Raw genomic sequence first — 22743 nt, 5'->3', positions numbered from 1 at the left:
ACTTACCAGAGGTTGACTAGAAAAGGATGTTCAAGACCTTGCATGATCTGCAGTTCTTTAAACACATTCCTCACTTCATTGCGCTCCACACATTTCTGTTTGTTCATGTATTTCATTGCATACATTTTCATTGTGTCATTTTTCTGAACAATGCAGACCTGATAAAGAAAATAATGTTACTGTACAGATGTCATGATTCTTATCAAGTATTGTTGTACTTTTAATAATTCTAAATGAAAAGGATTCTTTTGGAAAATAAAATAAATTAAATGTATTATTATTATTTATTATTATTATTTATTTATTCATATAGCACCATTGATTCCATGGTACTGTACATGAGAAGGGGTTACATACAAATTACAGATATCACTTACAGTAAGCAAACTAACAATGACAGACTGATACAGAGGGGCGAGGACCCTGCCCTTGTGGGCTTATATTCTGGAGGATGGTGGGGATGGAGACAATAGGTTGAGGGTTGCAGGAGCTCCGGTGTTGGTGAGGCGGTAGCTCCGGTAGTGGTGAGGAGGCGGCGGGGTCAGTGCAGGCTGTAGGCTTTCCTGAAGAGATGGGTTTTCAGGTTCTGTCTGAAGGATCCGAAGGTGGTTGATAGTCAGATGTGTTGGGGCAAATAATTCCAGAGGATGGGGGATATTCGGGAGAAGTCTTGGAGGCGGTTGGATGAAGAGCGAATAATTGTGGAGGAGAGAAGGAGGTCTTGGGAAGACCAGAGATTATGTGAGTGAAGATATCGGAAGATTAGTTCAGAGATATATGGATATATGGCTTTGTAGGTCAGTATTAATAATTTCAACTGGATACGCAGAGGGAATGGGAGCCAGTGAAGAGATTTGCAGAGGGGAGAAGCAGAGGAGCAGCGAGGAGAGAGATGAATTAGTCGGGCAGCAGAGTTAAGGATGGACTGGAGAGGTGCAAGGGTGTTAGCAGGGAGGCCACAGAAAAGGATGTTGCAGTAGTCGAGTCTTTCTCAGTGTAAATTTATATACATTGACAACTTTAATAGTATTCCTAAAATCGTTTAATTAGCAAATCACACTGGTTTCATCTAGGGCGATAATAATTGCACAACTTTAAAATGGCGATGTTCTTGTTACATTTCCAGAAATAGGAAAAGTGCATGTAAGCATGTGCAATAAGAAGCTTGGCCCCCTACCTGTCTGATCTAATACTGGAGATACCAGGAGTGCTGCAGTAAGATGAGGCTGCTCACACTGCTGTTCAACCTGTCTATCTGATCTAATACTGTAGATATGAGAGAGGTACTGAGGTTAGAAGAAGCTGCTCACACTGCTGTTCACCATGTCTTTCTGATATAGTACTGGAGATGCCAGCAGTACTGATATAAGAATAGGCTGCTCTAAATGCTGTCCACTATATTATTCTGATCTAATACTGGAGAGGCCGGAAGTGCTGATGTAAAACGAGGCTACTCACTTTGTTACCCACAATTTCTACCTGATCTAATACTGGAGATATCAGAAGTACTGAAGTAAGAAGAGGCTGTCCACCCTATCTTTTTTACTGTATCTATTACTAAAATATACCAGTTCTGAAGTAAGAGGAGGCCACTCACACTTCTCTCCAGCTTGTCTTTCTGATCTAATATTGTAGTTACTGGGGTGATAAGGTATGACGAGGTTGCTCACATTTTTGCCTGCTATGTCTATTTGTCTAGAGATAATAGGGAGATAATAGGGGTATTGAGGTAAGAAGAGGCTGCTCACACTGCTGTCCACTCTGCCTTTCTGATCTAATATTGGAGATACCAGGGGTTCTGAAGTAAAAAGAGGATTTTCACACTGCTGTCCACCCTGTCTTTCTGATATAGTACTGGAACATTTAGGGATGCTGACATAAGAAGAGGCTGCTCACACTTCTGTCCACACTTTTATGTTGAGGTTAAAACTTATCCTATTAGCTTTGTGTTTGGACACACATGAATCACCTGATAAGTACATTTCAAACTCTTGCCTTCAGTAGAATCATTTACATATCTCATGTGATTAAAACAAAAATTATATTTATGCAATTTAAAGCAAACTGTAATAAGAATGTTAATGAAACAGCTTACCTTTCCAAAGCTTCCTTTTCCAATAGCTCTTAAAATTTCAAAATGGTTAAAGTTTACTGCAAAAAATAAAATAAAACTGTAAATCAATAACATACTGCAGTTTACTTACACTCAATAAATGTCTATAACTAAACAGATCAGAAACCATCACCTGCTATGTCACAAGTCCTAAAACTCTTCTATACATTTCAGAATTTTTATTTCAAACTAACTTTGAGTCGTCAATGTAGTATTTTAAAATGAGAAAGCCTTTATCCATTATCCTAATTCATTTTGACTCTAGAGGAAATGTCCATAGTGACAGAAGTACTTATTAATTTGGATATTTTCAGATATTACAAATATAGGCCACTTTTCTTAGTTCAAAGGCCACTTTCACATAGATACAAGGTTGGCCTTTATCACGAGAGTAGACCCTATCACAGTGATCAAAAAAAAAAAAAAAGTAAATCAAATGGTTTTGTAAATTTTTTTGGAAAAATTAGAAATTGTTGTTAAAATTTTTAACCCTTATAACGTTCTAATAAAAAAATATGTTTCTAAATTTGTGCTGATGTAAAGTAGACATGTGGGAAATGTTATTTATTAACTATTTTGTGTGACACCACTCTCTGATTTAAGAGCACAAAATTATAAGTTAGAAAACTGCAAAATTATCATTTTTTTCATAAATATATGTAAGTCATATCGAAGACATTTTACCAGTAAGGCTGCCGTCACACTAGTAGTATTTGGTCAGTATTTTACATCAGTATTTGTAGCCAAAACCAGGAGTGGGTGATAAATACAGAAGTGGTGCATATGTTTCTGTTATACTTTTCCTCTAATTGTTCCACTCCTGGTTTTGGCTACCAGGAACTTACTTACATACTATAAGACCTATACAGTCCCTGTGTATAATTGTCATTAGTGGTAGTATTAGTGTTGTACTGTGGTTCTTTATAATGGTCAGTATAGTGGTATTGCATAGTTACATAGTTACCTAGGTTGAAAAAAGACCTAGGTCCATCAAGTTCAACCCTTCTCCACCAATCGTACATTTTATCACTACTTTAGCTATAACCCACAATGTTATGTGTATTGAGGAAATCATCCAGCCCTTTTATAAAAGCGGTTATAGTGTTTGCCATTACTACCTCTTGTGGTAGGACATTCCAGAGTCTGACTGCTCTAACTGTAAAGAACCCTTTCCTATTTAGCTGCCGGAATAACTTTTCTTCCACCTGTAATAAGTGCCTTCTGGTCGTAAGTATGGCCCTTGGAAGGAATAAGTCATGTGCTAGTCCTTTGTACTGACCACACATATTTATACATGTAAACTAGATGGCAGCCCGATTCTAAAGAATCGGGAGTCTAGAATCCATATATACTTTATTTATTCAAATGTAAGAATAATACAATTAATAAATAATAGTAAGAAAGAACAAAAATAATAGGCAGTATATGGAGAAAACACCAAATAAAAGTTCAAAATTGGTGTGAAAATGTCACTGAACCACTTCACAACTAAATATATATAGTTTTGGTAAATGGTATTATCATTTTTTTGACGAAATTCGGCAGGAGCTTGAAGAGCAACGTCACTGGGCCCGCCTCCACGCAGTAGAAACTTGCTGTGAGGTAAAAATTCAAAAATCACACCAAAATGGCGGGCGGAGTGTGTCACAGTACGGCACGTTTCTGATTGGTCGCTCGCAGCAGGCGGCAACCAATCAGACACTGGACACTGTTGACGTCACTTATCTCCGGACATTAGCTCCGGACATTAGCTCCGCACATTAGCTCCGGACATTAGCTCCGGACATTAGCTCCGGACAAAGCCACGGAAGTTGGCACAAATTGCAGGAAGTAGTATTCTAGGCAATTATATATTAGATGAGATCCCCTCTGAGGCGTCTTTTTTCTAAGCTAAACAAGCCCAACTTTTCCAACCTCTCCTCATATGAGAGACCTTCCATCCCTTGTAATAATCTAGTTGCCCGTCTTTGAACTGACTTTTACTTCTGAATATCCCTTTTAAGATGTGGAGCCCAAATGTGGATTGCAAGATTTTATCTCTCTTTTTACACACCCTAAAATCTTGTTTATTATTGGGTTACTTTGTGGTGGTCATATGTGGTCTGGTCACTGTGTAGTGAAAATCCCCCCTTTGTGGTTTATTATAGGTATATTAGTTTTGCTACTGTATAGCAGACTTGTTCAGTATTAATACTGTAATGTGATATTTGTTATTTGGCAACTGTATGACTACAATTTAGAAGTATTACTTAGCAAATTATCTTACCGTCATGTTTTCTATGAGATTTATATATTTTTTTAAGTATTTTCTTTAACATGGGTAAGACATAAGTTTTTACAGACTTTAGAACACTACAAGCCCATACATCAGACCAAGCTACCGGCGAGAGCCCAGATCCATATTTTGCACTGGGGGCCATTGGACTCTAGTTGCGCCACTGGTTATAATGGTTAGGATAACATAAAAAATATTTTTTTTTTACTAAATATACAATATTTTAGATATAAAGAGCTTCAATGGGAACACTGCGAAACATTCAAGGAAATTTTCACCCTGCAATGAAGAATATGTAAGTTTGGCAGAACAGCAATATATTTGCATAGAAGCAGTGGAGAGCTTACATTCGGAATTCTGTAGGTCACCGTTAAGATCAATGATGTACTGGGAGAAATTAGCTTCAGATGGTCAAGGACAAATTAGATATGACAAATTCTTGCTTGACTTGTCCTGCCTTCCAAATCAAGCATGATAGATTTTTATTAACATCTCCAGGGTGGAAATTTGTAGCAAAAGGCTACTAAACTAGGCCTGAAATGCACGTTACCTACTGAAATCAATGCAATCTTGTGCTTTCAGACATATTATACTTATTATAAGTATAGGAAGTGGTAACAATTGGACGCGAAATGCGCATTGGGGTACGTGACCAGGATCCAGACGGGACCACTGCACATATGGGTAATTAATTCCCGTATTAAATTTTATATGTTGTACTTTTTGCACAGAGACCATTAATTTGATTGTATTACTTGGCTGGATCGCTATATATCTGAGACACTAGCATTCATGCGTTAGCAGCACATTTGCTGCCTATTTGTAAATATCTCTAGTTTCTGCTGTATTCACAATTGTCCCGTTCTGTGAACTTGGATCATTGTTTGTATCCATGGATGTAGTCACAATATTATTTGAAACTATCTACTGTATTCTAAATGGTAATATTATATATACTCTCTGTGAAAATTAGTGACGGAATTTTCAATAAATAATGTGAGTTTGTAACCTTTTGGCTATTTTTGACTCTTGGTTCTCCTGTTTATTAATATTATACTTATTAAGATGGTTTCAGGCTGCTAATCTCCAAGATATGAACATTCAACATAAAAATGTATAGCTATTAACTTTAAAACATGACACTGAACTGAAAGGATCTGACAAAGCTATTACAATTATTATTATTATTGTTATTAATACAGAGCCATAATAAAACCTAATATAAATCCCAAATACCATCACCATACAAGGAAAAATTAATCTGAATCCTTTTAGGGATAATTTAATAAAGGTAGGAAAAAAGTTTGAAGTGACGATTCCTATTTCATGGAGTGAAGGGGTTCTAGGGCATTAATGGAAGGTAACAGCCTGTGTTGCTGTAGCTTATTTTTAAAATGTTATCTCTAAAGTCATACAGTTAATAAAGTTACATTCTTGGTGACCTGGAATAGTAAATGGCTTGGAGTTCACAGTGGGGTAGGGAAGACCTGGGGAAACTGTGGCCTGTGGACCACATAAGGTACTCTAACCTGTCCAATTTTGTTTCCAGACCGGGACAGCATAAGGGCTGGTATTAATGGCCTGCGGGCTGCCCTACCCATTGCCATCTTGATTTCCTCAGGATGCAGATACTGGTGAGAATAATGAAGAGGGCACCTTTCGCTCTGCCTTCCACCATTCAGTCTTTGTGACTACTGCTGTGCAGCCTTGGTCTACAAAGCGAAGACTGGAGCAGAGCATCGGAGGAACAGGAGGAGGTGAGTAGTGTTTTTTTGTGTCATTCACTTATGGGGGAATATGTGGGGTCATCAGTACGAATATACTTTGGAGTTCATTGTTCTGTATTTGGGGACTGTGTAGGATTACACTGTGTGATGGCCATCATAAAGAGTTTGAGGGCAGTGAGGGATCATACTGGGGGTCATCGTTCTGTGGGGAGGGCCTGTGGAGTGTCATACTGTGTGGGGGGACCATGGTGGCCACGATAGTGTGTTAGGGCTGTGGGGGCCACCATACTGTGCTGACAGTTGTGAGGACCATCATACTGTTCTAGGGGTTACCATACTGTGGGGGTTATTATTTTGTGTTTAGAGGATTTGAGGAAGTCATCATTCTCGGTTTGGAGACTGTGGGAGATAATACTGTGTTGGAGGTGCTGTGGGGAGCCATCAAATTGAGTTCTGAGGCTGTGAGGGTCATCATTCTGTGTCTGAGGGCTGTGTGGGATGATACTGTGTAGGGGACCTCAAAGACCATCATATTGTGTATGGTGAGATGCAAGGGTCTTCATACTGCCTGGGGGCTATGGTGGACATCATAATGTGTTGGGGGACAAGGAGGATCATACTGTGAGGGTCATTATTTTTATATTTAAGAATCTGCAGGGGATGTCATGATTCTATTTGTGGGATCCAACTTTTTTGGAGGCTATGTGGGCCATCATATTATGTGGAGAGCTTTGGGAACCATCATACTCTGTTGGGCGGCCGTTGGTGATTCCACTGTGTGGGCAATCATATTGTAGGGGCTATCATACTGTGTCTGGTATCATACTTTTTCGGGTTGTAGGGGCTATAACTGTATGGGGAACTCCGAAGTCCAGTGTACTGTGTCTAGAACTGTGGGACCATCATACTGTGTGTGGGGTCATCATACTGTTTTGGGGTGAGCTGATGAGCATGGTACAATGGCTGAATAATGGGAGCAGGGATTTACTGCTTTTTATAACCTTTATAAAAATCAGTTAATGATATGGCTTTGATCTACTCAATAATAATTAATAAAGTAACAATATGAATAAGTTAACATTGAACAGAATAAAATTCAAAGTATTACTTCAGCCCAAGTGACGAACAACCAATTGCGGCATGCCATGCGACTGCTATGGTGCCCATGAGCTGGAGGGACCCTGTGTCAGAGCCCACTCTCCACCCCCCTCCGCCCATCAGAGCCCACACTCTGCCAGTCAGCACCCGCAATGGGCCTCCCTCCGACCAACAGCATGAGCAATGATAATGGAGAAGGGAGTGTCAGCAGATGATTCCACCCCCCATCATCCTTCCTTGGCGTCTGACTTGTCAGAGCAGAGGGCGCAATGACCTCATTACAGCATGCCCGCTGTTCTGAAATGTGTAGCACTTAACTCCACTCGCTCAGGAGAATAGTGCATCTGGTGGAACGAGGAGAGGAGAGTATTGTATTTATTTTTTTAAATCAGTGACTGGTGGCCATAATAGAGTATAGAGGACCATGGAGAGTGCATTATATTGTATAGAGGACCATGGGGAGTGCATTATATTGTATGGAAGACCAAGGGGAGTGCATTATATTGTAAGCAAGACCATGGGGAGTGCATTATATTGTATGGAGGACCATGGGGAGGGCATTATATTCTATGGAGGACCATGGAGAGTCCATTATATTCTATGGAGGACCATGTGAAGTGCATTATACTATTTGGAGGGCTATGTGGAGTCATTATAAAATTTGAAAGGCTATGGGGTGGCAGCCATTATACTGTATGAAAGCAATTATATAGTATGAAGGTTTGTGTGGGGTGAAGTAAAATGTGTGGAGGGTTGTGTAGGGACGATTATACTGTTTAGAGGGCTAGTGCAGGCGATTATACATTTTGCAGAGGCTGGGGGCAGTAGACTGTGTGTAGGCCCAGTATACCTCATGGAGGGCTGTGTGGCGGTCACAGTTGGGTGGTCATATTGTGTTAGGGTCACCATACTTTGCCTTGGGAATTGAGATGGGATACAGTAGGTTCATTATACTGTACATGTGAAGACTAATGTGGAGGAATTCACCATGGGGGTGTCATACCGTTCTTGTGGGGCACTTTTATTGGCATCATACTTTATGGGGCAATAAAAGAGGAATCTAGGATTTCAGTAGGAGGGACATTACTATGTGTGGGGAAACAGGGTATCGACAGGCGCCCAAGTCTGCTAGCCGAAACCACATGGACCAGGGATCATCCCGCCTAACGCCCGCTCTCCCATTAAACGTGGCCATAATGCTACTCAGACAACACAGGCTTAGGGTTAAACAGTGTGGCAATACTTTATTGAACAACATCACACAATAGCAAACAGAACTGTCCCAGCAATTACCCCTAAGATGGTGCACATTACAGAGTTCCACCCTTCTGCTGACTCGCCGGGATAATGGTAGATGTTACGTCAGAGCTCCCAGTGTGTCTAATCTACCTGTGATACACACACAGAGAAGAGATATCGACAAGCGTAGGTAGATGACTCAGAACAGTCTATAGAGTCCACACAAGGTCCAAAGCCAGTTGACACAACGTCATAGCTCCCAGGGTCGCTATTCCACCTACACAGAGAAGAAGTAATGACAAGCATAGGGAGATGACCGAGAACAGTCCATACAAGGTCTAAACCCAGTTGACATGAGAGTCACCACCTGGCATATCCATCCATCTCCATGGAACCAGGCGACCAGCGGGTCCCAAACCTGGCTTGATCCAAACATATCCATGGTTCAGAGATGGTCACTGGATCAGATCTGTGTCCTTCCAACCAGAGCCAAAAATCTCCAGTCATTGAGGATGGAAATTTGGCATTTCAAATAGCCAAGATTGTTGATTCTCGCTTAGTTCATTGGTCGCTTCAGTATCTGGTATACTGGAATGGATCCGGTCCTGAAGAGAGGATGAGGATACCAGCATCTGACATCCATGCTGCCAGGTTGATCTGGTCTTTTCATGTGGCACACCCTAATAAACCCAGTTCTGAGGTTCTGGAGGTCCTTTGCAGAAGGGGGATACTGTCACGTGTTCCACGACAGAGAGGAGCAAGAAGACCGCAGCATCTGATTTTGCTACTCCTGTACTAATTAGAAGCACTTCACATTCATTTTTGTAAATTTATTTTCACAATGTAAGGTTTAATCTGCTCAGTTGAGAGCTCCTGGAAAGTTTCTTGCATTAAAATTCTCAGCTGTGCACTGTTAGCCACTCCCATCTCCTATATAAACTGGGTCCAGACTAGCACTCATTGTCAGAGTAGCTTATGCTGCATGGCTGGAGGTTGCTAGTGGTTATTATTGGAAAAGGCGTTTAGTGGATTTATCTGTGACTGTTGCTAGGTTTTGAGTGTGTGATAATTTCCTTTTTTCTCTTACTTTGCTTTAACTCCATCCTCCACTCCCTGGTTGTTTAACTCTGTTGTTTATGTGTGTATATTTGTATGATTGGCATTTACTCCTGTTCATATTAACTTGTTAGTCTGGTTGGTGTATTATGGTACACTACTTCTCCCCTCTTCCCTGGGTGGGTGAAGGGTACAGACTGAGGGTGGATGCAGGAGATAAGGCAAGGTACGTGGCCCCGGCATCTTTACCATCAAAAGTAATCCACGGAACAGGGCAAGTAAGGGCACCCATAGCGTTAGGGACAGGGAAGGAGCCCATGGTCCAGAAAGGCCGTACTGGGGGCCCACGGCACGTAAAGGGAGGCCGCCATGACGGGGTTACGTGGGACCTGGGGAGCTGGAGCAGTTAGAAGGGATACGGTGGTAAGGGGTTAACTGGGAACTTGAGGGGTGGCTTTAGGGGCATTTTTTGAAAATAAGGGGTGGAACTAGGGGACTGTGGGGAGGGGGCACATAAAAAGGGGCACGCTCCTCACGCAGGCATCCATTTTAGGTGCCTGCGTGACAAGTGAGGAATCTCTGTCACACTTACCAGAATGGACGTGGAAGCGATCCTCCAGCGTCTCCGGACGGCAGCCAGCTCCCAGGGGACAGATTGGCTGAATGCATCCGTTAACAGCCTTCTCCAGGGGACATCGGGAGCACCATCGCAGGCACCGCAGGACGGGCGCCGGCCGCGGAGGACTAGGCCTCCGGCGCGCCTAAGCCCGGACATCATCCCCAGGGCCCGGCGCCGAAATAGGAGCCCCTCTGCGGACCCTCCGGTAAGCAGCGCTGTTCCCTCCACCTCACAGCGCGGCGCCGGGAGGAATCCTCCAGTGCGGCGGGGCCTACAACGGGGGGTGGATCCTTCCTCCCCTCCTTCAGTGTCCGGGCGACGTGGGGCGGCAGGAGCAGGAGCCGGTACGGCGGCCGTCAGCATGCCCGCTGGCGCCGCTCAGCGTGGGAGGCAGCGACAGCCGAGGAGACGGGGGTCAGGTGCGGTGGCCCCTCAGCGCCGAGGATTATGCGGGCGGCAGTCGGCTGGCCCTGGCATCAGCGTGCGGCCTTCTGCAGTGCACAGCTCTGGAGTCTTCAACGCAGCAGCGCCCTCTGCTGGTGGTGGCCTGGATATTGCAAGTTCTGCGCCCTCTGCTGGTGTTGGCCGGGATTTTCCTGCAGCTGCGCCCTCTGCTGGTGATGGCCGGGATTTTCCTGGATCTGCGCCCTCTGCTGGTGATGGCCGGAACTTTCCTGGATCTGCGTCCTCTGCTGGTGGTGGCGGAAATTTTCCGGATTCCGGCAGGCGACATTCCGTTGCTTCGGTACGCAGTGCCGGGGACGTATCCGTGGCAAGGAGCCGCACATCTTCCATCGGGCGTCAGGATGCTGGCTCGGCCTTTTCCCTTTCCGCAGCACCAGGGCAGTCGACGGCATCACCGAGTCGCCAGGACACGGATACGGCCGCCAGGAGTTCGGCGGGCAACATCGCGGATCAAGCCGGTCGGGATGCAGGACACCTTCGGCTGGGAGCTGGATCTTCGGCTGCTGGGCTCACAGCACCCAGGCAGCTAGGTGAGAACATTTTCCCTATCTTTAATTTGCCAGGCATAGTTTCCCCTGAAGCTAGGAATAGTGACATTACTTCGGGAGTTGCTAGCGGGGGTATGGGTTTAATCCTTAGAGGTTTAGGGGAGCTAGCGGGCTTGTGGGGGTCCGGTCTTAGCAGGGGGTCTTTGCCAGGGCCTGGGTCAGGAATTGATGCACCAGGTGAGGGAGCTTTGCAGGATAAGGAAAAGGAGGATGTACCGCAACTAGACGATGCGGCTAGGGGGGAGGTCTATGTCTGCTTCGAGGGCCCGTTAGGGGCACATTTAAAACAAGAGGTTAGGGAAAAAATCTGGAAAGGGGAGTACATAGAAATATTTTCTCTTTTACCCCTAGAGAGATTTAATTTGGATAGACCTAGAAGGGAGGACTCTAAAAAAGAAGATGAGGAGAAACGGAGATATAGGCTGATTCCCAGATCATTTTCAAATTGGCTGCAAGCTTTCGCTATTATGGCTAGCGTAATCGGGGAGAAGGCCCCGGAAAATTGCTCCGCATTATTTTGTTACTTAGATGCCATAGGGGAGGCTTACAGGACCTATGGGGGACAGGGTTGGTTACGCTATGACGAACAGTTTCGTCAGCGTAAGGCTTTTAGGCCAAGTATCAGGTGGGATCACAAGGACATAGCGTTGTGGATGAGAGTTATGGTCCCGTCCCGTTTAGGTCAGACTAGCCAGCCTTTTCACGGGGGCGCCGGGAGTTCAGGGCAGTCAGGACACTCGGCGGCTTTGCAGAAGGGACTGTGTTTCGCCTTCAATGATGGCATATGCAGATTCGGGAGCAAGTGTAAATATAGGCACGAGTGTTCAACCTGCGGGGGGGTGCATAGCGCTTCAAAATGTTTCAGGGGTAACAGGCAAAAAGTTGGAGATTCAGCTGACAAAAGGGGTGACTCCGGTGCAGTGGGTCGTGATGGAGGCCTTTCTAAGTAGATACCCTGATAGGTCAGCTGCAGTTTTATTGCGCAACGGTTTTAAGGAGGGTTTCAAAATCCCTTATGTTGAGCAGGATGTTAGTTTAAAAAGAAAAAATTTGAAATCGGCGTTACAATTCCCGGAGGTCGTGTCGGAGAAGTTGAATAAGGAAGTTGCTCTGGGAAGAATGGCAGGCCCGTTTGTCGCCCCTCCGATTGCAAATCTGAGGGTGTCACCTCTTGGCGTGGTCCCTAAGAAAGAACCTAATAAATTTAGGTTAATCCATCACCTGTCATTTCAGAAAGGATCTTCGGTTAATGATGGTATTGATCCCGAGTTGAGTTCGGTGTCGTACTTATCATTCGATTCAGCGATGGAGTGGGTTAGAGCATGTGGAAAGGGGGCTAAGCTGGCTAAGACCGACATCGAAGCGGCCTTTCGTTTGTTGCCAGTTCATCCTGACAGTTTGCATTTATTGGGTTGTTTTTGGGATGGCGGCTTCTTTGTTGATCGTTGTCTTCCCATGGGTTGCTCGATTTCATGTGCTTACTTTGAGGCCTTCAGCACGTTCCTAGAATGGGTGGTGAAAGATGTGTCTGGGATACGCTCATGTTCGCACTATCTGGATGACTTTCTGTTTATAGGGCCAGCGGAATCAGCAGATTGTTCGATTTTGTTGCATACAATGGAGAGTGTGACAAAAAACTTCGGGGTGCCTTTGGCGGAGGATAAAACAGTTGGTCCGGTGACAGTGTTGAGCTTCCTAGGCATTGAAATCGACACGGTAGCAATGGAATGTAGGCTACCTGCAGACAAGGTTACCGCGTTGCGCCAAGATGTGGTTAATACGATTGGTTTGAAGAAGATAAATTTGCGCAGTTTGCAATCGTTGTTAGGGAAACTGAACTTTGCATGTAGGATCATGCCGATGGGTCGAGCGTTCTGCCGCCGCCTATCCTTGGCAACAGTAGGGGTAAAGTCCCCTTTGCATTTCATCAGGATAAAGAAAGAGTTTCGGGACGATTTGAAGATGTGGGCGGATTTTCTGGACGAGTACAATGGCAGATCTCTGTGGATTCAGCCGGTGGCAGATGCTACCTCCTTGGGCATTTTGGTGCATGTCGTTGAAATGAGTGGCTTTGGTCTTTTCTTTCATGGTAGTTGGTCAGCAGCGGCTTGGCCGGAAGAATGGAAGGAGGAGGGGTTAACAAACAACCGGCTACTGTTGCATTTGTTCCCCAGGGTAGTTGCGTTGGCCCTGTGGGGTGACAAATTGAGGAATTTGAAGATTTCTTTTCATTGTGAGCATGTTGGAACGGTGACGGCGGTAAACTCGTTGTCAGCGGCTACGCCTGCAGTAGTGAAGGTCTTGCAGCACTTGGTTTTCCTGGGTCTTAAGTTTAACTTATGGATTGTATCTGAAGTTAGCTTGTCAGCGCCTGATCCAATAGTTGTTGCTCTTTCTCAATTTCAGTGGCAGCTTTTCCGGGATTTGGCACCACAGGCGGAGAGCGCGGGCCGGGATTGTCCAGTGGAGTTGTGGAACCTGCCGCGAGGGCCGTAACAGAGTTATTTACCAAATCGCTCGCGGATTCATCTTGGTCTCATTATAATCAGGCTTGGAGCTTGTGGGAATCCTGGATGTCAAGTATGGACCAGGATATGGAGGAGGAGTATGGTTTGTTGTTGTTCTTAGGTCATCATTGGGAGGCAGGTTGGTCTGTGACACGTTTGAATAAGTTTCTGGCGGGGCTAGCCTTCAACCTTAAATGGAGGGGGGGTAAGGATATAACGAAATCCTTCTTGGTTCGGCAAGTTGTTCGGGGTTGGAAGAAAGGCTGGAAGGCTTCGGACGGTCGCCGACCTGTATCTTATGAGGTGCTCTCAGCCATTGAGCGGAAGTTGCAAGAGGTGTGTTTTTCCGAATGGGAAGTGGTTCTGTTCTGTGCAGCCTTTTCTTTGGCCTTCTTTGGGGCATTTCGGTTAGGTGAGTTGGTTAGCCCGTCCGTTAGTAGAAAAGGTATTTTGTTAAGAGAAAACGTGGATGTCGAAGGGAATAAGGTGGTAGTGTTTATTAAGGCTTCCAAAACGGACGTGTATGGGAAAGGGTGCAAAGTGGTGTTGTTCAATGTTGAAGGATCCCCGGTGTGCCCGGTGGCATCCGTGAAGAAGTACATGGCAAAGGGCGGGGTGTTAGACGAGCCATTCTTGGTGCACGAAAATGGGTCTTTCTTGTCCAGTTTTCAGTTTATTTCTGTTTTTAGGAAATGTTTGGCGGCAGCGGGCTTACCTGCAACACAATATAGTGGTCACTCCTTCAGGATCGGGGCAGCGACTGAGGCCGCTAGGTGGGGCCTTGGTGAGGATGTGGTTCGGAGAATTGGGAGGTGGGAATCTTCAAGATTCCAGTCGTATGTTCGCCCAAACCTATTGTGAGTTAGAAGCTGTGTTAAGTTAATTGTTTGTTGCCTTTCTTTCTGTGTTGCAGGGCCTGATCCGATGCTCGTCTGGATCATGGGGCATTCGTATGTTGTATGGGCTGCGTTGCGTGCTGCGGTTCGTCCGGACGGTCGTCAGTTGGGTCTTTCTCGAGAGACAGTGACTTTACGATGGATCGGTAAAAGGGGGATGGTGTGGAAGGAATGGTTACCTGAATTTCATCGTTTTGTTAGACTGGATAGAGTGCCGGAGATCGTGGTGATACATTTAGGGGGGAATGATTTGGCTAAACGGTCTTGTAGGGAGCTGATTAAGGATATCAAATTCGATATCCTGAGGTTCTGGGTCATGTTTCCAAAAGTGTTGTTGGTGTGGTCCGACATCATTCCCCGTAAAAGATGGAGAGGTGCTAGATCACACGAGGGGGTGAACAGGGCCCGGATTAAAATAAACAGGGCCATATCTCGGTTTATGGTGAGGAATGGCGCGTTGGCCGTGAGACATGTGGACTTGGAATCGGGTCAAGGAGCTTACTGGAGAGCTGATGGCGTGCACCTGAACGCGGTGGGTAATGATATGTGGTGTTTGGCTATCCGTAGTGGCATTGAATTAAGCTTGAAGGTGTGGAGGGACATGAATGGCTAAGGTGTCAGGCCATTCGTGTTCGTGGCGGGGGTGGAGGTCCTCGAAGTCGGTGGAAATGGTAAATCGTGGTTCAATGGGGTGGGGATCTTGAGAGGTCCTGGACACCCCATGAGAGAATTTAACAAGGCGCGGTACGGTTATTCCGCGTGAGGTGGATTTATGGACCCCTGGCATGGGGGTGGGTTCGGTGGACCAGGATTGGTTGTTATCTATCCCTGAGCTGGTGCTTTACGGCTGGGGGTAAGACTCATCCTGGGCTGAACATTGTGGAGTTTTTGGGATACTGAGTTTTTTATAACTTTGGGGCTTCGAGGACCGCCCCTCCTATTCTGGGTTGTCATAAAAGTTCTGTTATCTTTTATTTAATAAAATGGCTGCTGTGGCCAATTAAATCCAACATATGTCTCCGTCTGCTGTTTTGAGTACGTTAGAAGTTTATTCTTTAGATTGTTAAGAGATCTGTTTAAGGGGGTTGGGGTAATTTTTTCCAGGTCACGGAACTCACGTATACCCTATGTCAAGAAAGGCCGTACTGGGGGCCCATGGCACGTAAAGGGAGGCCGCCATGACGGGGTTACGTGGGACCTGGGGAGCTGGAGCAGTTAGAAGGGATACGGTGGTAAGGGGTTAACTGGGAACTTGAGGGGTGGCTTTAGGGGCATTTTTTGAAAATAAGGGGTGGAACTAGGGGACTGTGGGGAGGGGGCACATAAAAAGGGGCACGCTCCTCACGCAGGCATCCATTTTAGGTGCCTGCGTGACAAGTGAGGAATCTCCCGCCCACCCTCCCTTTTTTGGTTAGGGTAATGGGGGGGTGAAGTCGGCATATGTGGGCTTTTGGAGTATTGTTTTAAGAGGCGTCTAAATGTATTTATTTTGTTATGTGAATGCTGTCAGGGTATTGTCACGGCAGTTGGCGGGGGTGGAGGTCCTCGAAGTCGGTGGAAATGGTAAATCGTGGTTCAATGGGGTGGGGATCTTGAGAGGTCCTGGACACCCCATGAGAGAATTTAACAAGGCGCGGTACGGTTATTCCGCGTGAGGTGGATTTATGGACCCCTGGCATGGGGGTGGGTTCGGTGGACCAGGATTGGTTGTTATTTATCCCTGAGCTGGTGCTTTACGGCTGGGGGTAAGACTCATCCTGGGCTGAACATTGTGGAGTTTTTGGGATACTGAGTTTTTTATAACTTTGGGGCTTCGAGGACCGCCCCTCCTATTCTGGGTTGTCATAAAAGTTCTGTTATCTTTTATTTAATAAAATGGCTGCTGTGGCCAATTAAATCCAACATATGTCTCCGTCTGCTGTTTTGAGTACGTTAGAAGTTTATTCTTTAGATTGTTAAGAGATCTGTTTAAGGGGGTTGGGGTAATTTTTTCCAGGTCACGGAACTCACGTATACCCTATGTCATGGTGACACCCGATAACAGAGTCATGACAGGCACATCCATTAGATGCGTTAGCCTCAGTTCTTGCCACTTGACCTGGTGTGTTGGCAAGTGGGGTAATGGTTTTGGGGTTGATGTCAGCTGTTTGATGTTCACGGACATCAATCCTACAGGTTAGTAATGGAGAGGTATCAATAAAACAACTCCATTACTAACATTGTATGTTTAAGTTAAAAACCACACAAAGAGCAAAGTCCTTTATTTGAACAAGACACTCCCCGACCCTCTTTTACCCATTTATTAAGATCCCAATAGAAATAAAAAACAAAGTAATCCTTATGTGTCCACAGATAATCCATACTGACCTTGTCCCACGACGATTCCCAGCTCTGCTACATCCAGATGGTGAGTTGAGTGGTTTCAGAAGTATGCACGCCAACCGGAAATCACTAACATTAGCTCTGTTATGAGCGGTGACATCAATAAGGTGACCAGAGTTTATCAGCTATGAAACCAGTAACTGCTATGAAAACAGCTGGGAGCTGTTATTGATAACATGGGAACTGCCTCTTTAGAGAAAAAGAGGACTTGAACTCTATAGCGCCACCTGTTGGTCTTGAAATGTGACTTAGGATAAGAGCCAAATCAGTATCTCAATTCTCAGACACGGTGTTTCGGCTGTTGGCCCTCGTCAGTGCGAAGCATGAGAACTAATTTGGCTAGGTGAGAGGCTCTGGACTGAGGTCTAAGGGGTAAGGTTTCTCCTTGTGGAGAGTGACATACCATCTCTGGCTTGTCAAGGTAAGGAGGCTTATTCGCCATGCAATGCTACTCTGGGAAATAAGATGGGAAAATTCATGGACAGTGGCCCCTTCCCAGAATAATAACATTAACCCCCAGCTGTCTACTTTAACTCAGCTGGTTATGAAAAATGAGGGGGACCCCACACCATTTTTTCTTTTATTATTTAGCTAAAAACACGTACAGCAAGCTACACATGCACTGCATTAATTCTATATCTCAATGACATCTTTCTATCTGTATTTAAGATTCTTTATTTAATTAGAAACCTGCTGTAAATGACAGATAATTATGTAAAAGCCGAGGTTAAAATGCATTGCATACGGATTGCATACACATGTAGTATGGAAGTCATATGGATGCTATTTAATAAAAAAAATTGCATTGTACTCGCATGACACTCATCTTACTTTTTAGGAACAACATCGGAATGATTTTATTTACGTTGATGAGTGTGAGCCCCAATTCTAATATCTTTGCTACTCCAGCTCGGGAACTGGTTATTGCAACAAGTCTCATTGCGATTTTGCAGCCAGAAGAGTCAAGATTTCTTAAGGAAACAAAATTCACAATATGTTTGTTGCCAACATTCTACAGATACCCAGGAGATTTCATTTCTTTTCGCTAGTCCTCTTGATTAAAGACCTTGACTAGTAGCTCCTATTAAACACCTCAAATTTCAAGCACCATTAATTTCTTTAGTGCTTTTGTAGCTGCCAAATAAGTTGCTCATGAGGATACGAAATGACATTGAGGAAACAATGCTTGTAAACTCTACCTAAGGGAAACTTGATGGACACTTACATAATATTCTTTTAATTCTCACAAGTTACATGAAAGAAATAATAGGACCTCTAAATTAAAGTATATATTACGGGATCTTATTGTAGTTTCAAATGTATTTTTAGAATTAAGAGAACTAGTTTTATACTGTATAGTAATACTGAAATAATGGACAGGGATGTAATAAATTACAGGGCATCACAGCAAAGATCCTAAATTGCCCTCTCCTTCTCCCCAAAAAATATTTCATATTTTATGAACATAGGGAAAGGGAAGGGACATGTCAACACATACACAGCAATTATACCAATACTGAATTCCCTAAGGCTATGTGTCCACGGTCCGGAATCCCAGCACTTTGGATGCAGTGGATACCCTGCTCTGCCCAAAGCACTGCCCCCTTTTGTACGCACGGTGATTCTGCATGTGTTCATTGAACACATGCGGAATCACCGCATCCTATACATAGACTGTGTAATTTATATTGTGGAGACTGAGCGTCTCTGCAAGATAAATAGACATGCTGCAGTCTAGAAAGACGCGCCGCATGTCCGGTTACCAGGTTGCCACCTGCGTGTTTGTATGCATAGTGGAGATGGGATTTCATAAAATCCCCTCCACTTTGCTGTAACATCTGGATGCTGCGGATTGGATGCTGCGGCTGTACACAGCGTCCCATCCGCAGCAAATACTGAAGGAATACGCACTGTGGAAACATACCCTAAATGTTCTCACTCACTACTATACCCCTTTCATGGCCCTTATAGAGTATGTTACCCTCAAAAATGCCCAGCCCACAAAACATGATACCCACAATGTGAACTCCCCCCACAATTTCATCCCATAACCCCCCCACACTCACAGCATAATGACCGCATACTGCTCTCAGCAAATTATAATGCCATCACAGTGCCCCCCACAGTAACCCTAACACAATATCATGTTACAAGAGTGACCCCATCACAGTATGATGTCTTCCACAACCTCCAACACAGTAAAACACCTTCCATAGGAGGATGACATTACAGTGTCCCACCAAGTAGTATTATGTCCCCTATATTTCCCCCACATACAGTATGATAGCTCCAAAAGCCTGCCACACACAGTATGAAGGGCTCTACAGCTCCCTACACACAGTTGGTGACCTACATGGCCGTCGACATATATTAAAATGACCATACAGCATGTTGGCCCCAAAGCTCTTCCCACACCGCATGTTGGCCCCAGCAGCACCTCATACACAATCTAGTGACCTCCACAGTCTCCCACATGCCGCATGATGATCCCAACAGTAACTACACAGTATCATGGCCCCTAAAGTCCCCCACACTCAGTAAGATGGCTCCCCACAGCCATCAGCGTGAGTGGCATGCTTTTGGAAGTGTAATTTTCTGAAAGGCGCGTCTACAAGCATAGGCCAAAATTTGGTAAAAACTTCTCTGACATGCAGTCTTACCACAAATTGACTTCTAATGGCAATGCAGTTCTGCAGATTAAACTGGTTACATTTTACAAAACAGCACATCCATTAACAACAAATCTGAAAACGGATCCATTTTGCTTAACCCCTTCATGACCCAGCCTATTTTGACCTTAAAGACCTGGCCGTTTTTGCAATTCTGACCAGTGTCCCTTTATGAGGTAATAACTCAGGAACGCTTCAACGGATCCTAGCGGTTCTCAGAGTGTTTTTTCGTGACATATTGGGCTTCATGTTAGTGGTAAATTTAGGTCAATAAATTCTGTGTTTATTTGTGATAAAAACGGAAATTTGGCGAAAATTTTGAAAATTTCGCAATTTTCACATTTTGAATTTTTATTCTGTTAAACCAGAGAGTTATGTGACACAAAATAGTTAATAAATAACATTTCCCACACATCTACTTTACATCAGCACAATTTTGGAAACAACATTTTTTTTTGCTAGGAAGTTATAAGGGTTAAAATTTGACCAGCGATTTCTCATTTTTACAACGAAATTTACAAAACCATTTTTTTTAGGGACCACCTCACATTTGAAGTCAGTTTAAGGGGTCTATATGGCTGAAAATACCCAAAAGTGACACCATTCTAAAAACTGCACCCCTCAAGGTGCACAAAACCACATTCAAGAAGTTTATTAACCCTTCAGGTGCTTCACAGCAGCAGAAGCAACATGGAAGGAAAAAATGAACATTTAACTTTTTAGTCACAAAAATGATCTTTCAGCAACAATTTTTTTATTTTCCCAATGGTAAAAGGAGAAACTGAACCACGAAAGTTATTGTCCAATTTGTCCTGAGTACGCTGATACCTCATATGTGGGGGTAAACCACTGTTTGGGCGCACGGCAGGGCTTGGAACGGAAGGAGCGCCATTTGACTTTTTGAATGAAAAAATGGCTGCACTCTTTAGCGGACACCATGTCACATTTGGAGAGCCCCCGTGTGCCTAAAAATTGGAGCTCCCCCACAATTGACCTCATTTTGGAAACTACGCCCCAAGGAACTTATCTACATGCACTTGTGAGCACTTTGAACCCCCAGGTGCTTCACAAATTGATCCGTAAAAATGAAAAAGTACTTTTTTCACAAAAAAAATCTTTTAGCCTCAATTTTTTCATTTTCACATGGGCAACAGGATAAAATGGATCCTAAAATTTGTTGGGCAATTTCTCCTGAGTACACCAATACCTCACATGTGGGGGTAAACCACTGTTTGGGCACATGGTAAGGCTTGGAAGGGAAGGAGCGCAATTTGACTTTTTGAATGAAAAATTATCTCCATCGTTAGCGGACACCATGTCGCGTTTAGAGAGACTCTGTGTGCCTAAACATTGGAGCTCCCCCACAAGTGACCCCATTTTGGAAACTGGACCCCCCAAGGAACTTATCTAGATGCCTAGTGAGCACTTTAAACCCCCAGGTGCTTCACAGAAGTTTATAACGCAGAGCCATGAAAATAAAAAATAATTTTTCTTTCCTCAAAAATGATTTTTTAGCCTGGAATTTCCTATTTTGCCAATGGTAATAGGAGAAATTGGACCATAAATGTTGTTGTCCAGTTTGTCCTGAGTACGCAGATACCCCATATGTGGGGGTAAACCACTGTTTGGGCGCACGGCAGGGTTCGGAACGGAAGGCACGCCATTTGGCTTTTTTAATTGGAAAATTAGCTCCAATCATTAGCAGACACCATGTCGCGTTTGGAGAGCCCCTGTGTGCCTAAATATTGGAGATCCCCCACAAATGACCCCATTTTGGAAACTAGGCCCCCAAAGGAACTAATCTAGATGTGTGGTGAGCACTTTTAACCTTCAAGTGCTTCACAGAATTTTATAACGCAGAGCCATGAAAATAAAAAAAAAATTTTCTTTTCTCAAAAATGATTTTTTAGCCCGCAATTTTTTAAAATTTTCCCAAGGGTAACAGGAGAAATTTGACCCCAAAAGTTGTTGTCCAGTTTCTCCTAAGTACGCTGATACCCCATATGTGGGGATAAACCACTGTTTGGGCACATGCTGGGGCTCAGAAGTGAAGTAGTGACGTTTTGAAATGCAGACTTTGATGGAATGCTCTGCGGGCGTCACTTTGCGTTTGCAGAGCCCCTGATGTGGCTAAACAGTAGAAACCCCCCACAAGTGACCCCATTTTGGAAACTACACCCCGAAAGGAACTTATCTAGATTTGAGGTGAGCACTTTGAACCCCCAAGTGCTTCACAGAAGTTTATAACACAGAGCAGTGAAAATAATAAATATGTTTTCTTTCCTCAAAAATAATTTTTTAGCCCAGAATTTTTTAATTTTCCCAAGGGTAACAGGAGAAATTTGACCCCAATATTTGTTGTCCAGTTTCTCCTGAGTACGGTGATACCCCATATGTGGGGGTAAACTACTGTTTGGGCACATGCCGGGGCTCGGAAGTGAAATAGTGAAGTTTTGAAATGCAGACTATGATGGAATGTTCTACGGGCATCACGTTGCGTTTGCAGAGCCCCTGATGTGGCTAAACAGTAGAAACCCCGCACAAGTGACCCCATTTTGGAAACTAGACCCCGAAAGGAACTTATCTAGATATGTGGTGAGCACTTTCAACCCCCAAGTGCTTCACAGAAGTTTATAACGCAGAGCCGTGAAAATAATAAATACGTTTTCTTTCCTCAAAAATAATTTTTAGCCCAGAATTTTTTTATTTTCCCAAGGGTTACAGGAGAAATTGGACCCCAAAAGTTGTTGTCCAGTTTCTCTTGAGTACGCTGATACCCCAAGTGTGGGGGTAAATCACTGTTTGGGCACACGTTGGGGCTGAGAAGGGAAGTAGTGACTTTTGAAATGCAGACTTTGATGGAATGGTCTGCGGGCATCATGTTGCGTTTGCAGAGCCCCTGGTGTGCCTAAACAGTAGAAACCCTCCACAACTGACCCCATTTTGTAAACTAGACCCCCCAAGGAACTTATCTAGATATGTGGTGAGCACTTTCAACCCCCAAGTGCTTCACAGACGTTTACAACGCAGAGCCGTGAAAATAAAAAATCATTTTTCTTTCCTCAAAAATGATGTTTTAGCAAGCAATTTTTTATTTTCTCAAGGGTAACAGGAGAAATTGGACCCCAGTAATTGTTGCGCAGTTTGTC

At 44.2% G+C, this 22743-nt stretch overlaps 1 protein-coding gene across 1 annotated transcript in view; it reads right to left on the bottom strand.

Moving 5' to 3' along the window:
* Nucleotides 1-22743, bottom strand: part of STK32A (serine/threonine kinase 32A) — a 363613-nt gene that overhangs the window by 251317 nt on the left and 89553 nt on the right. Inside the window, exons 3-4 of the mRNA XM_069764076.1 lie at nucleotides 2096-2151; nucleotides 7-158 (exon numbers count right to left, since the gene is read on the bottom strand). Coding sequence (XP_069620177.1) covers nucleotides 7-158; nucleotides 2096-2151 — 208 coding nt within the window. The remainder of the gene's footprint in view (nucleotides 1-6; nucleotides 159-2095; nucleotides 2152-22743) is intronic.

This window comes from Ranitomeya imitator, chromosome 4 (genome assembly GCF_032444005.1).
Source record: "Ranitomeya imitator isolate aRanImi1 chromosome 4, aRanImi1.pri, whole genome shotgun sequence".
Taxonomy (NCBI): Eukaryota; Metazoa; Chordata; class Amphibia; order Anura; family Dendrobatidae; genus Ranitomeya; species Ranitomeya imitator.
Note: the sequence above shows the minus strand (reverse complement) of the source record. Positions and strands in the feature narration are given on the sequence as shown.